The sequence below is a fragment of the Eleutherodactylus coqui genome, chromosome 1 (genome assembly GCF_035609145.1).
Source record: "Eleutherodactylus coqui strain aEleCoq1 chromosome 1, aEleCoq1.hap1, whole genome shotgun sequence".
Taxonomy (NCBI): Eukaryota; Metazoa; Chordata; class Amphibia; order Anura; family Eleutherodactylidae; genus Eleutherodactylus; species Eleutherodactylus coqui.
Window position 1 is genome coordinate 135996985 of NC_089837.1, and position 16571 is coordinate 136013555.

The 16571-nt window shown below is 47.6% G+C and overlaps 1 protein-coding gene across 1 annotated transcript in view; it reads right to left on the reverse strand.

The window, feature by feature from the left end:
- PDCD10 (programmed cell death 10) overlaps nucleotides 1–16480 on the reverse strand; it is a 37171-nt gene extending 20691 nt beyond the window's left edge. The window contains exons 1-2 of the mRNA XM_066600728.1: nucleotides 16325–16480; nucleotides 4928–5130 (exon numbers count right to left, since the gene is read on the reverse strand). Of these exons, the coding sequence (XP_066456825.1) occupies nucleotides 4928–5023 (96 nt within the window). The 5' untranslated portion in view covers nucleotides 5024–5130; nucleotides 16325–16480. The remainder of the gene's footprint in view (nucleotides 1–4927; nucleotides 5131–16324) is intronic.
- Between the last annotated feature and the right edge of the window lie 91 nt (nucleotides 16481–16571).

Below are 16571 nucleotides of genomic sequence, written 5' to 3' on the forward strand. Positions count from 1 at the left end.
GATCGGGGGAAGCCGTTGAGATCGGGGGATCCGTGCAGGTGTCATGGCACCCGGGGGCCTTTTGAAAGGCCTCAGGGCTGCCTTAGCAGACTGCCTATCAAGCCATCCCCGTGGGGTGGCATGATAGACTGCCTGTCAAAGTGCAGTATGATGTAATGCTGTAGAATTACGTCATACTGCAGGAGCGACTTTAAAGTAAAGAAAAAATAAATAAAATAAAGTCAATAAAGTTTTATTAATTGTAAGGAAAAAAAAGTTATACTAGTTTAAATCACCCCCCTTTTGCCATACCCATTATTACAAAATCTAAATCATAAAATAAAAATACATATTTGGTATCGCCGCTTCCATAAAAAATCCGATCAAAGCAGTGCATTATTTACCCCGCACGGTGAACGTCGTCCGAAAATAAATAATTAAAGAACGCCAGAAATGCACTTTCACTTACCCTGTTCTCCCAGAAAAAAAAATGCAATAAAAAGCGATCAAAAAGTCGTATGTATTCCGAATTGGTACTGAATCGTAAACTACAGGACATCCCGCACAAAAAAAAAAAAAAAAGCCCTCGCTGAACTACGTCAACGGAAAAATAAAGTTATTGCGCACACAAGATGACGGCAGAAAATAATTGAAAAAAAAACACAAAAATAAATAGTACAGTGTATATATATTTATTATACACACACACATACATACACACACACGTTTGGTATCGTTGTAATCATACTGACCCATAGAATAAAGTTATCATGTCGGTTTTGTTGCAGTTTGTGCGCCGTAGAAACAAGACGCACTGAAAGATGGCGGCATGTCTTTTTTTTTGTCATTTTACTCCACTTGGAATTTTTTTTAAGTTTCTCAGTACACTATATGGTACTTTAAATAGCACCATTAAAAACAACAACTCGTCCCACAAAAAACAAGCCTTCACACAGCAATGTCGATGGATAAATAAAGGAGTTACGATTTTTTTTTTTTTAAAAGGGGAAGGAATAAACGAAAATGGAAAAAAAAAAAGGGGCCACATCATCAAGGGGTTAAATTCCCCCACCAGGGTCTAGTGGAATCATCAATGCAGCAAAACAAATTTTCCTCAGCAGCGATGTTAGCACATATGGCACAAGGCCACCGAGGCCAGCAATTGCCTGCAATGGTCATGAGGATGTACAAGATATTAATCACTGCAGAAAAAGTTATTAAAAAAAAAAAGTGGATGTAATTTAACAGGTAATTAAGTTATTTTCTATTTTATGACACTGCCTGCTGTCAGGCACCCCCCCCCACCCTCTCTTCTTACTCAGACAACCCTTTTGCGAACATTAACACGCTGCTAACTATTCTATTACATAGACATGCCAAAAGTCACGAGACAGTAGCATGTAACTTCACAAAGTGGTGTAACCTCGGGCGATGGCTTGGGACCGTCCACACCTGTAGAGGTTGTGAGGCGTTATCTTGTTAGTAAGGTTGAACACCGGCCAGCGAGCTCACGGCAAGGTGACATGAATTACTGTAGTTTGAACAGGGCACGATAATGGGTGCCAGACGGATAGGACACACGCTTTCGAAAAGTCACACGTGTACCAGGAATACATCACTGAAGGCATCACCACCCAGAGTGGACAGCAGGGGTCGCCCATGGGTGCTTAATGACCGTGGCCGGCGGCGTCTGGCTAGAACTGTCCATAGACAGAAGAGACTAAGAAGTGCCCCCCGCTGCAGAAGACCCTACAAACACAACCTGAGGGTCAGGGCAGCGTTCTTGAGCTTCCATGGGATACGGGAGCAGTGGTCCCACCAGAGGTCCTCTGTGACCCCTGCATCAGACACCAGAGCCTCACCTGGGCTTGTGAGGTTGCCTTCTGGACCCTAGAGGACAGGTATCCTGGCAAGTACCGATGCGTCACAGTATCAGTTGCTTCAGGTTGATAGTATGATTCCTGTGTGACGCAGACTTCATGAACCCCAGTTGTCAACAGGGCACTGTGCAGGAAGGTGGCCCCATAGTGGTGTGCGGGCTTCTCATGGCATAGGTTGGGTCCAGTGGTCCACCTAAACACATCATTAAGAGGCACCCACTACATTTCACTGCTTGGCGACTATTTGCAGCCCTTCATGGATGCCATGTGCCCCCACAACGATGGGATATTCCAAGAAGGATAATGCATTGTGCTATCAAACTCAAGCTGTCTAACACTGGTTGGAGTAGCATTCTTGAGTTCCCATAAATTGCATGGGCCTCACCGGTCACCCGGCATGAGCCCAAATCGAGCATTTATTGGATGTGGAGGATAGGTCCATTGACCCCAAAAATCCTGCACCTCCAATTACCATGGAGCTGTGGATGGCTATCCAGGTGGCATGGCTCAACATCACTCAAGAGATCTTCCTTCCACTTGTGGATTTCATGCCACAAAGTTTGTGCTTTGCTGGGCTAGGGAGGATCCTAAACGATATTAGTTCCTGTCCCATGACTTTTGGCATGTCCGTGTGTCTGTGAGGTCTGATCTTTGCTGGTCTTTAACAAAGTCATTTCATTAGCACAGACCTTTAGCCTTTTAAACAACACGTCTATACATTAAATTTTTGGTCATACATTGAGCAAACAACTTAGCCACGCTGACGTCGGCCTCACCCTGCTTCTATTGTTTCCTGTGTGTGTCATCGTAGGAGTGGTAGAACAGCATTTCTGGGACTGCCCAACAGGGAGAAGTCAGGAAAGATACTGAAGCAACACCTGTCTATATGTGCGCTTCCTTGTCTATTGCATCAAGAGTGCTCATGACGAGTCTCTGTACAAAGTAACACTGGACTTCACTTTTTAACCCCTTAAGGAGATCTTGAAAAAAAAAAATCACTACTGCTTTTCTGTCGACATAGCCACACGAGGTCTTGTTTTTTAAGGGACAAGTTTCATTTTTCAACAGTAGCATAGTTAATAATTAAAAAAAAAAAAAAAAAAAAAAAGTTAAAGATTTCTACGTTCGGTGAAAAAACCCACAATTACATTTTGGAGTAGGGAGAGTTTTAATGTACAGGGGAGAAAAAAAACTGTTAGCTTTATTCTGCTAGTCAAAGTGATTATGACGAAACAACAATTTATTCATCTTATTGTTTTACTACTTTTAAAAGACATTTTCACCACAGTCTGATACCCATAACATTGATGGGGCTGTGAAAAGGTATATTGTCATATGGTTTCTATTAGCACCATTATACGGTATGTATTACTTTATTCACTTTTTTTTTTGAAAGGCAGGGTGCCCCAGGAAGAAGAAAAATTCTCGCATGGAACATTTTTCTTATGCCATTCACTACATCTTAAATTTTTTGTATTTTTACAGTCGCGACCATACCAATTTTTTTTCTTTTTTGTGACCACCACACTAGGAAAGAGGAGGGGGGGGGGGTGTTGATGAACTTTTAATTTAACATATAAAATATTTGCAATTTTTTTTAAATTCTTTACAATGAACCTGAAATTGCCCGATTACTTGTACAATATGCTACAATGCTTCAATATAGCAATTTATTGTACATTTGACGCCAGCACATTAAATCTTGCCGTAGGCTCCAGACTGTATTAGCAGCCAATCGGCACTCCATGACAGAATCACCCGAGGGCTGATGAGCAAGGGATGGGCCCCCTTCTATCCAGCTAGCTGCTTAGACACACCGATCAGCATCTACTCCTGTATCCAAGCTGTAAACTGACCATGATCGGAGGATTGCTCTGGTCATGGCAGGTTGTAACAGTTGACAGCCAGCAGCTACAAAGCTAGCCAGGCTCCCACGTACACGCCATAGCTTCCCTGCGCACATCCGTGGTGTATTCTTTAGGCCACCGGCAGAGGCCTGCGGCTCACCTGCTCCCAGCGTCTTCCGTCCCCTGCTATGCGCCGGCTGCCGATGCATGTGCAAAGCAGAGCCGGCCCGTCACTACTGACATTTCTGTGCGGGCCTCTGTGAGACCCGCAGAGAAATAAAACATGCCGCGATTTGTTTTCCGAGCGCGTTTTCACGTAGACAAATCACGTCCGTCTGCACAGGATTGCGTTTTGCAATGCAATCCTATGCAGGCGGGGATTGGTGGAAATTCTCCGGGAAATCCCACCGCAGAATTTCCGCCTGTGTGCAGGGGGCCTTAAGTTTATTTTTTCATGCACCACACATTTTATCTTGGTGGCTTTTTAGATAGCATAATTTCTCCACAGATTTTGGCAATTCCACGCCCTTTTAGCATTCTATTGCATGCTATGTAAATCTGTATCGTAGTCACACAGCGCAGATTTTCCTGCGCAGGGAACTTGAAATCCCCTCTGCAGAAAGAAAGAATTTAGCATGAATTCTTGGTACTGTTCTCATGTAAAATCTGCATTGGATGGCCGCTTGTGGACTCGCCCAGTTGACAGGGGCCAAATCCATACGCTGCTCCACATAATCCACGGCGGGACTCCAGGGCCCTAGATCCAACAAAAAGGCTTATGCAAATCTTCCCAAGGCTTCTTAAAAGATCAGTGTTGTGGCCTCCCATTTCCTTGCTCAGTCAAGGTAACAGGAAAATGAATGTCACCTGGGCAAAGGATCATTCACATGACAAACAAACGACATCCAATAGTCTCTGTTGGGTTTAAGAGTTAGTCCAGCTTCCGTCATGCTGCCCGGTATTTTCATGAGGACAACTTATCGCGGCACGCTACTTCATCTAGGATTTTCGGCTGGAGTTGTGAACAACCCCTAAATATTTAGATTTGCGGTTAAGAAACAGAATCCCAAACCCCAGACGAATGCTGTGTAGGGTTGGATTATGTTATTCCATTGCTTACAACAGCAATATTCAGCCAAATTACTAAGAGAAGCCCAAAAAAGGTATCGGGAAACTCCCACTACCAAGTATTTTTAAGTGTTGTATACAAAGAAAACCAACCTCATTAAATACTGGATACATAACCGCATACAATGGCATGGAAACCATGGAAGTGGTCTCTGCTTCATTCTTCATCTCTTCCATTGTCATCCTCATTCAAAGAGACCAGGCTGTTAGAATATGGCGCTATAGAAGCAGAAGACTCCTCATTCAGTGCGCTCGATGCGGACGCTCCCAGTCGTGCAAGAAATTATTCTGTTACCCTGGAATAGAAGGAACATGGCGTCAGCATACAAGTCTACATCATAAGGACAAGCCAGTTAGACAGCGGGTAGGTTTATGCTGCGGTTCTCTACAGAAATCTGCCTGAAGTGGAAGCCGCTAATGAAGCAGTTATGAACAGTGCATGCTTTTTGAGGACTATGACATAACTATGAGTACAGCGCTTTTTTTCCCCCCAACACTTTGGAAACATCTATACAGTAGATTGTCAATGTGGTAAGCCTATTTCAGGTACTGTATCCAAGCAGTACTCTCTCTTATGTTAATCTATGTACGAGTCTGCAAGACCCTGGCAAGCCCTGGCTGCTTCTGCTGCACTAAAGGGTCTTTTAAGAGCCCCATTGATGTGAGTTATAGGGTTGGTAGCCATATAGAGAGGTTGTGCAGGGGGTAGGCTGGGCGCTCAAGCTGCACTCCTGGGCTTAAAGGGGTTGTCCCGAGGCAGCAAGTGGGTCTATACACTTCTGCATGGCCATAATAATGCACTTTGTAATGTACATTGTGCATTAATTATGAGCCATACAGAAGTTATAAAAAGTTTTATACTTACCTGCTCCGTTGCTGGCGTCCTCGTCTCCATGGTGCCGACTAATTTTCGCCCTCCGATGGCCAAATTAGCCGCGCTTGCGCAGTCCGGGTCTTCTTTTCTGAATGGGGCTCCGTGTAGCTCCGCCCCGTCACGTGCCGATTCCAGCCAATCAGGAGGCTGGAATCGGCAATGGACCGCACAGAAGCCCTGCGGTCCATTGAGACAGAGGATCCCGGCGGCCATCTTCAGCAGGTGAGTATGAAGATGCCGGACCGCCGGGATTCAGGTAAGCGCTGTGCGGGTTGTTTTTTTAACCCCTGCAGCGGGGTTGTCTCGCGCCGAACGGGGGGGTTAAAAAAAAAAAAACCCGTTTCGGCGCGGGACAACCCCTTTAAGTTGTGCCCCTGCATAGAATATTGCCGCCCAACAGCTCCCATACTTCTGCCTGCCTAATTTACCACTATTCAGAGTAGATTCTCCATGTGGATTTCAGTTCTTCCTATAAAGGGGTGAATCCCGCATCAGTTCCGCACATTACATGTAACTTCTCAGACCCAGTTTCTGCTACAGAAGAGCCGCAGTGTGAGCGGTCTTACAGGACAGACACATATGGCAGATTTGCTGCAGGTTTTCTGGAGCAGCAAAATTCACACCAAACGGGGTAATTTTTGCAATTTTTTTCAGTGCAGAAATGCTGCAGATTTGGAGTTTTGCATTGTTCAGGGGGAAGTCTGAACTGAAAATCAGCAGCATAAAGGGACAGGTTGGGGAATTTACACCAGCATCCCATGTCAGTCCTGCAAAGGCTTTCCCCACAATGTAGATGAAATGTGTTAAAGAGATTGTACCAAGAAAAACGGTTATCACTTATCCATAGCATAGGTGACAAGAGTCTGACTGGTGGGGGTCTCTCCACTGCTCTCGTGTCCCCCCTCCTCACTACGGGCTCTCTGCAGCCTTTACAAAGTGGCGGTGCTGCTACAGACATCATCAATGGGACTGCCGCAGAAAGCCAAGTCTAAGTGCTTGGCTATGTCCATCAGCACCAGTGAAAGGAATGAAGAGCTGCAAATGCCATTTTGTTTAATATGATGTCACTGTGGGTACAGCAAACAGTGACAGAAGAGGGAGGACACAGGACCCCCCATTCTTGGAACTGTAGTGATCTCGGGAGTGAGACCCCCACTGACAAGGCCTTTATAAACTATCCTATGGATGAATGTAAAGGTGTTTCTTGGTACAACCCCTTTATGACGTGCATTGCAGATTCTCCATATGGAAACTACACGTGGGAAATCTGCAGTATTTACGCCCCTGGGAACACCCCCTCCCGTCTGATCCCTGCGCACATTGGGGAAGCAAAGCCCCATCAAAATCTACAATTAAACCCATACAACTTCCTTGCAGATTTGGTTATGGACGGACGCGGGATTTCACCCATTCCATTGCCATGAAAAAAAAAACAAAAACCTTCCATCATTTTCACAACACGGGCTTGAAAGCCTGCAGTGCGATTAGAATACGCAGCGGTTTCTTCTGCCGTGAATGACTTGGTTTGTTAAATCAGTCTTCGCCAACACCAGACCGCACTTTTGTTGGGCATTGCCCAGCCGAAATTCTTCAACAGCTCTGCGAAGAGACCCTGAGGTTCCGGCTCCCACAACTGCATAAAACTGGATCGGCCCCGAGTTATATAGACCGATCATTAAGGAGTCTTCAAGGCGTACTTCCTGACAAGACAATGAGAGACACCCGTATTCCAGATGATACAACCCTACAACGCTGAGTGATACTGGTTAGACAATGGACTGCACCCCTCCACGCCCCGCGTCATATCAGGCGGGGGAGGATGACTGGAGGGGCTCTTTAAGGGCACGTTTGCAGCCTGCTACCAATCAGAGCAGTCCTCACTGCCGGCCATGTAGTTGTGCAGGTAAACTGCAGTTTTAACCCAAAGACTGTGCAGCCATCACCAGTTTGTAAACCGCGTGTCGGAATAGTTTTTGGTCACATGGCTGTAGTGCTAACACTTGGGAACTTACAAGCAAAGGGGGTGACCGGTTGCCCCATTAGAATGGTCCCGTCGGGGTATGGGATATGTGAGGCGGAAGGGGAGGAGGCTTTTGAAGTTGAAAAAGACAAACGTAATGATCCGAGTGACTGACAAGGGTCAAATTATCATAGTGACCCCCCAATGAGAGATCTTGGGGTGCGATCCTGGTATGCAGTGGTCAGTACCTAGCAAAAATAGTCCAGGGAAAGACAATTAATTGAGTTTAGCATCTACTAAAGGCCTATTTACATGTAAGGATTGTCACTCAAAACTCACTCAAATGAAAGTGCACGATAATCGTTAGGTCTAAATAACGAGCCACTGGTAGCTTCTCATTTGTAGCCTAGTTTTAGCCTGCATTAAAATATAAATAGCGGCAGCGATTCGCTGGCTTCTTGTTACGTCTACGCACTCCCCGCTTGTGTAGAATGAAGCGCTGAACGAGAAGTGAACAGTTCTCAACGCCAATCTGCTGTCTAAACATTCTATACGAACAACTGAACGAGTTAGCGGTGACGTCACTCACTCACACAAGGATTGGCTGGTGTGAGTTAGCGGTGACGTCACTCACTCACACGAGCATTGGCTGGTGTAGGAGGGGCGTCAGTCTCCCAGCTCACATCAGGAGAGGAACATCCTCAATACTACAATGTGAAATGTAAAGGAAGCCTACTGACCTCAAACTGTATAAAAGCCATCCCAACCCCTCCTGCCCATAAACTATTTTAGCTTCTCATAAAAACATGTCTAAATAAACCAACCGCCGAGTCAATGCGTAGAGGATGTAACCAACAAGGCCATAATGTCACTTAAAGAAATCTATTGTACACAGTGCGCCAATATAAGCCGGTCTTGTACACTACAGGGTGTTGTATACAGATGTGTTTACTTTGAGCCTACAAGCCAAGTATCAATGCCACATGGCACCCACCAGAGAACAGTCCTAGTCTGGGACTACCGGGTCCTCCACCACAGAACTGACAGTCGCCATCAGTGCATAGAGAAAGGAAAAAAAAATCTGCAAGCATGAACCCTTAAAGGGGCTGTACCGAAATAGACTTCCATCAATGAGCCGTAGGATAAGCTACAAGGCTGATTAGTGGGGACTCACCGCTGAGACCCCCACAATCCAGAGACATCCCGTGCCCTCCTTGGCATCACCCTTGACTCAATGAGCCCACCTGTAGTGATGTGCAACTACTGTTCCATTCAATCTCCACTAATTTCATTGGGACTGATGGGGATACCCGAGCACTTGTGCTCCGCCGTTTCCAGCAGTCCCGCTGAATGAATGGAGCGGCAGTGCACATTCAAGACCATGACTCCACTCAATCACCTCACTGTGAGGGTGCGGCGAGGAGGATGAGAATCAAGAGGGTCTCAGCAGCAAGATCCACGCCAATCAGACTGATCAACAACTCCGCATGGACAGGAAAGAAAAGACAATTTTGGTAAACCCCTTTAAGAGGGAGGGGGATCCCACATCCAGGTTTGGACTACAAAGTGGACATCACAAAATATCCATAGCAGATACCAGAGGCCGACACATGGCCAGAGTATCTACCAGTTGGGATGCAACGGCTGATCTGTGGCTTTTGCACATGGAAGCCTTGCAAGCAATGGACATGTTACATCTCCACAGGGTGGTCGTTATTCGGCGGTATGTGAATGGAGTATGTAATACAGAACTTGTGCCAACATGCTCAAGCCTCGAACGTGTGAGCATACCCCAGTGTTATCTCACAACAACTCCTATCCACGGGCACCAGACCGTATGGGTGTAATGAAGCCCACTGGCAACCCCTTGTCTAACCACAGGAAGAGTCGCCCCACGCTGGCTGGCTCAGGTCTTACAGCACAATGTGACGAATAGGTGGGCATGTATGCAATACTACAATTCCCGTGTGGGCAGCAGTAATATTCCCAAGTGATCATAGCGCCATTTACCAAAAGCTGCCCCCCCTGCAGGCCAACAGTTGCTGCTCATGGTGGGTTTGTTTGTAAAAAAAAAAATTGTCTAGTTTGGATTTGCCCTTTTTGTAGTAATCTCTACTAGAAGGCATCGCATCCTCAACATGGGACCACCGCCACCCCTTATTAGTGTACATTACCCCATCCATGATCATTTCACCTGTGAATACACAAGGTCTCCATGATAAGACTGCACCCGACAGGAAGGGTCATCAGCATCAGTAGTGCAGCCTCAACCCCATAACGTCAAGGGTTTGTAAAGCTGCCAACTTAAGAATATGAAGACGATCGCTTATCAGACTGTCCAAATCACAGACCATGGGGGGCCCACAGAATGGTCAGGACGACACACAGGATGGTCTTCTATACGGCACAGAGGATACTTGGCACTCCATTCTAGAAGGGGAGAGCTGCTCTACATGGATGGCCGTTCATGGGATCCTACAGCTCCCCAAATGAGGGGAGAACAGCTGCAGCTTCTCCTGGGGAGAGGAACCGGACCCTTGAGGATCAGCCAGCTGCAATGTAAGAAGGGGGGTGTACTTGGTGACAGCCCCCTCACATATATGCTCAGTTAGAGGGTATAATACAAAGGTTGGTGTTTAAATAACCTGCCATATACCCCAAGGGTCCACAACAGCATACTGTGGCACTCCTAACCTGACCGTGTCAGATGGGCCCACATGTTGTGATTGAAATACGCACCAAGAACCTTGCTTTTTATGCAGGGTGTGTAACACACACAGACACACACCTCTACCTACCATCTCAGGTATGCCATTTTAGATATTAAGGGCGAGCTCAGCAACTGAGTGACACAGTGTTATACCGCTGTGGATACGGCCTGTTGCTGCGTATGGCAGCAATATTGTACTGCGCATCTCACGCTCGCTGTCTTGCAGAGTCTTCTGGCTTTTTTTGTGTAAAGTTCCCATGATGTCGCTTTACAACGGCACTTATATACGCCACCCATATGCAATGTAATAGAGAACAATGGGCTCTCTCGAAAAGGCAATATGTGGCAAAATAGAACATGCTGCGTTCTTATTTTGTGCTTGTGTACCACACAAGGTATAGACGCAAATTTGAGCGAAAACCCTATGTTTTTCCCCGCCGTGTTTACTGCAGTTTCAGCAGCGCTGGCATACGCTTTTGACAGCGTTTTGGCTGCATTTTCAGTATAGCTGAAAACGCAGTCAAGAAGCTGAATGCCAGAACTGAGCCAACTGGCATGCAGTGTTTTCCCGAAAATAAGACCCGCCATATTAATTTTTGGCACTGGGTCTTATTTTTTAGGGGAAGTCTTTATACTCCCCTAGCAGGTACTGTCCGGGTCCCTCCGGCTGTTCCTGCAGGCTTCCGTGCAGTTGTCAGCGCCGATAGAACATCTCGTTTATAACGGGATTTGAAAACTCCGCCTTCAGCAAGAGATTGCTCTGATTGGTTCCAGAGCTCCGTGGCTCAGCCAATTTCTTGCTGGAGGCGGGATTTTCAATCCCCGTTACCTGCAAGAGATGCTCTGTCAGCAATAAAAAGTACATGGAAGCCCCACCCCCGAAAATATGGGTTGCGTTTATGGCTGTCACAAACGCTGCACCAAGTTGCGCTGCATGTACAGCGCTAAACACTTAGACAATGTATTTTATTGCCTGCGAATTACCATGCATCACATGCGCGTGATCCACGCTAAACTTACGCTCATGTGAGCCCGGCCCAAGTATGTATGAGCAGTGAGGCATTGCGTTTATTGGGGGGGGGGGTCTCACATCTGCAGCGGGGATTCAGTTTTTCTCCTCTGTTCCGTGAGCAGGAAAGGCGGAACCCCTGCGGCCGAACGGGTCCGTCGTATGACAAAACTGAACAGGGCCTACAATGAGGTCGTTCAGTTTCTGCTCAGCAGTTTACTGATAGAAGTGCTGCATGCAGTGTTTTTTCCTTCTGGTATTTTGTGCCGGAGGTCCCAGCGCGATTGTGAAACCACCCCAACATGGAAACTGCATGCCAGCAGCCGCACATCTACAGACATCTTTATATCCAGATAGATTGGGGAATCACAGGCCGCAGGGTAATGCATCGCTGATAGACACAGAACTTGTAGAATGGGCCTCATTAACCCCTTTAGTGGCACGCCCGGAAAATCTCCGGGGCTTGCTGCACTGATAATAACGCATGGTAATAGTAAACCTGCCACTGAAGGGGTTAATCACAGTGTAACCATAAAGCTGACCAATTGTCTTAAGGCACCCAATCATAGCTCAGCTTCCATTTCTCAATCCGCTTTAGAAAAATCAAAGTTGCTCCGTGATTGGCTGCTCTAAGCAACAAGGCCCGTTTAAGGTAAGATAGTTTCATAATTGAAGTCAATATCTGGATACAATAATGACGCTGGAACCAGCAACTACCTACCTACAACCTCCCCTCGACTAGGGTGAAAAACAAAAAATATTACATTTTTTGGACCTACTTTTACTACTGACTTAAATCCTCAGGATGGGTCATTAGAGGCCATTTTACACACAACGATGATTACTCAAAAGCCATCTTTTGAGCGATAATCGCTGAGTGTAAATGTGCGCCCATCGTGTACTTACCATGCACTTTTCGTCCATCGCTGACTTCAGGTTCGCATGAAATCCTTGTCTCTCAGGATGATAAGATAAGACGGACCACAAGTGGAGAACTCCGCAGGCAGCGCTGATAACAGCTGTTAAAGAATGTTAACAGCTGCTGTCCCGCTGGGGAACAATAGTGCTATATTTAGAGAACAGACCACCCGCTGTTCTCTAAATACATGCAATGAAGTACTAAAGGGCTGATTAGCCCAGTAGTACCTATGCAAAATGATCGCTCAGAACTGTCAGTTTCTGACAAATTTTGAGCAATCACCTATGTGTGTAAATGCACCTTAACAGTTTATTGGCAGACGTTCACCACTCAGGACCCCTGGCAATTGGATTATTTCATCTGCCGCACTCACTGCAGCAAGCCGGATATTGACAGCTCTGTGATCAGCTGATCACTGAAGGTTCCGACTGGCAGAACCCCGCCAACCAACGATGATTATCCTGAGGATAGGTCATCAATACTGCAAGGGGTTAAATGTCCAGAATACCACTTTAAAAAGCTCACTACTCATGGAAGGATGTACATAGACTTCAGCCTACAACCCCTGCAGTTGCCACAGCTCCTTGCAAAGAGTCCAACCAATCAGATAACAGCTTTCAATTCACATTCTGCATTAGGATAGAAGGAAAAAAACACAGTGAAACTATTTATATTTCCTACATACACACACTGTCGCTCCCACCACTTCCCCATTTGCAGTAGTGCAGCCATGTACCTATATATAGTGTAACCTTCCCCCACTTAGTAACAGCTTTCTTATGGGGTCTGGGCTACTGGGTCCCCCCAACAGCTCCTATGGCAGTACTGTGTTCAGCCTCACAAGGAAGATTTCACTGCATACACGACTGTGCAGATGTTACTGTGACGTCCGCCGGGGACACTTCCATCCGTGAAGGACATTCACTTCTTGTTGTAGTTCTGAGTCTGTCCGAGAACACCCACACTTACGGTCTCACCGCTGCAGACATCTGCCCCTTTTAGACCAAATATAATCTACATAAAGGGTAACTTTGTGAATATTCTTATTAGACTTGAATTGGTGTCTGTTATAGTCCAGAAGTGCATCAATAATTCTGCCAGTCATCGATGGCAACAGGGGAAAGGAACTTGTTATTTGTATAGCACCAACTTTTTACCGACCTCAGAAGGATGGAAGGCTTGAGCCAGCTACCTGAACCACGTGGGGATTGAACCCACAACCATCAGGTGATGAGTGAAGGCTTAGGACTGCGCCACACAGTCAACAAGGTTATCAGATCTGTGGATCAGTCTGGGAAGAATGAATGATATTTCTAGAATGTAAACTGTGCCCAGACCCTGAACATTACAGGATGCTGCGCAAAATCAGCCCTCAAACTGCAGAATTATGAATGCTGCTCTGGAGTGTGATACCGGTGTTAATGCTGACTGTGCAGCAGAGATTTCAGATATTGAAAAGGCAGATTTAGGCCATTCCTACTGATCACCTGCACCTCGTTCCATGACTGGAATATGTATGACAGGCGCAGACCGGAGGCCGGAGTATTTTCATTTGCCATGTTGGATTTTTTAGATTGTCGGGTTCTATATTTGAAAATGTATTTCTGCTGAACGCCAGATCTGCGTCAGACGTCGTGACCGGACTACCAATCAGCACCGTGTCAGCAGGAGCGTCTCTCCAGACCTGGAGCTGAACAGAGGGGGTGCCATTATCCGACTGACTACATCTCCAGCGTTCTGCTACAGATCAGCCAATTCCCAGGCCTCTCTTTCGCTTCCCCAAGACGGCTGCACCCTTCCTTGACCACGTCATGTACACAACTGCTATCTGATTGGCCAGCACTGATCATGTGAGTACCACTGGCCAATCTGGGAGCAGAGAGAAGTGGAGTTGACTTCTGATGCACAGCGCGGCCTTGGTAGTGCAAGCTACAGGCATCTTGGAAGGCTAAAGTGGGGTCCGGGATCCGGGGGTCTCCATGACAGAACTGTGTAAACTGAGTTGGTCAGATAATGTTTCTACCTCCTTCAACCCCAGAATAGAGTTCTTTCGTCGCTCCTCAGATCCACCAGTTCCTGGTCCCAATAACAGCCATCCAAAGCTGCTAGCCATCTCGGACCTGACTACCCAATTCCTGCAGTGTATTTAGACTACCAATGCACTATACTGGCCCTCTGATTGGCCAGAGCTGCTCATGTGATCAGAGCAGTGCGCATTAAAGGGATTCTACCAAGACCTTAAACTATCCCCTATAAACTTTATGATGGGTGGGGGTCTCCTACCACTGATCCACAGAACGGAGGTCTGGCACCACCCTCTTCTCGTCACGGTGGGGGCGCTTCTCCACCTGCAGGGACGTCACATTGAACAAAGCATGGCCGGCACGCAAGTCATTTGGATAAGGCTGATGGAAACATCCCAGTGCTTGCCACTCCACTATCTCCAGGAATCTGTAAGCGAGGGGAAGGACCCTATACATGTACAACCGCTGCGTCATCCCAGCTCCCATAGAGGGGAGGAGAAGGGGGTCACACGGGACCCCCATCCTTGGGAACAGACAAGACCCCAGCAATCATAGTTATCCGCTATCCTGAGACTAAGAGATAACTTTAGATTTTGGGATAATCCCTTTAAGTAGTCAGAAGATTGCTGCAGCCATCTTGGACATCTAAAAACCGAGGCCTGGAAGGCGGATCCGAAGGGCGGCAGAGACTTGCCACAGGTAGAACCCCTCCAGGGCAACAGAAGCTTGTCCGAAAATCAGAGGGTCGCCTTAACTTATGGCAATGACAAGAGATGCCAGAAAGCACCAAGGTATGAGGAGGGCACCCACGGACCAGGACAGGGTAAGTTAGGCCGGTCTCACATCTGGCTGGAGGGTCGGTCACAGATCCGCCTCAAAATACCGGAAGAAAAAGCCTTGCATGCACTTTTAGCTTCAGTCCAAAAGCCGGGGGGAAACCTAACGGACCCCATTATAGTCAATGGGGTCCATCCAATGCTTTTCAGTCCTGTCCAGAGATTGTGCCGTTCAGCCGTGGGGATTCCCTTTTCTTGCTCCCTGAACGTAGCAGGAAAGGGGAACCCCGAGTGCAGATGTGAGACCCCAATAAGTAGTCAACGACACCAGAACTTTGGCGCGACCTAGTGGTGAGTATCAGCCCAAAGGAGGAGTGGGGTCAGTGGGGAGGACTTAAAACCAGCAGGTAACACATTCGGCAGACCTCTTCATCTCCACCTCCACCTCCCGCGGCCCCAGGACTTCCATCACTGCCCGGTCACGGTAGGACTCACCTCCACCGCCACCGTTTTGGCCTAGGGATTGTGAATAGAACTATACATGTCCCCCAGTTGATGAAGGGGTCTGTGAACCTCGCAACGCGTCAGTCATCTTTCTCACAGCTCCACTACTCTACCGTGCCCGTTGGTCGCCCGGGCAGCACCTTCATGTGACTGGCTCATCATCCCCCCCAGTACGAGTAGACCCCTCTACCGTCGCACGGTGGGCCCCCTACAGGCCGCTCGGCCCAACTCATTACTCTTCTTTCGGGGTAAGTAACGCAGCAGATTTGTTAGATCATCCCACTTCTATGACTGTAGGTGGCGACGTTTCATGAAAGTGGCGCCCGTGACGTCCCGGACAACGCAGCGATACCGCGGTTCTGTTTTTTCCTGCGCTGTTCCATCAACAAGGCTAATTACCATTTATTGATGAAATCGCACACATTAACGATCACGGACGGCGGTAAGCGAAGGGCGGCACGGAGCTCCTGTCCGCGAGGCGCCGGCCCCGTATATTAACCGCCGTAGAGGAGGCCTGTGAGCGCCATCACCACCACACCTGTCACCACAGGTATGGCAGGGCACAGAGGGCCACACACTTAGGCCACCAGCGGCACAGAAGGGGTTACACCGGCTCCATGACACCTCCAGGCCCGGACAGGATTACATTACCCCGCACAGCCGCCCCGCCTGACCCGCCACCGCACACAGCACATCCCCGGCGCTGCAGGCTACCTGTGACCCAGCGAGCGGACGAGGCGGCCCCCGGCTTCGTGCTCCCAGCGGCGCTCCGGAGTCCCCGTCACCGGAAGTTCGCTCTAGGAAGTGTCCGCCGTCCTGAAGAAGAAATAAGGCGTTGCCCGGAATCAGTCCGACGAGTTTACCTTTCGAGAAGGCGTGGCTACCACAGACATAGGCAACAGCGTTCAGTCTGCTGGGAGTTGTAGTTTTTGACGAGCTTGACCGCCAGGATAATGAAAGG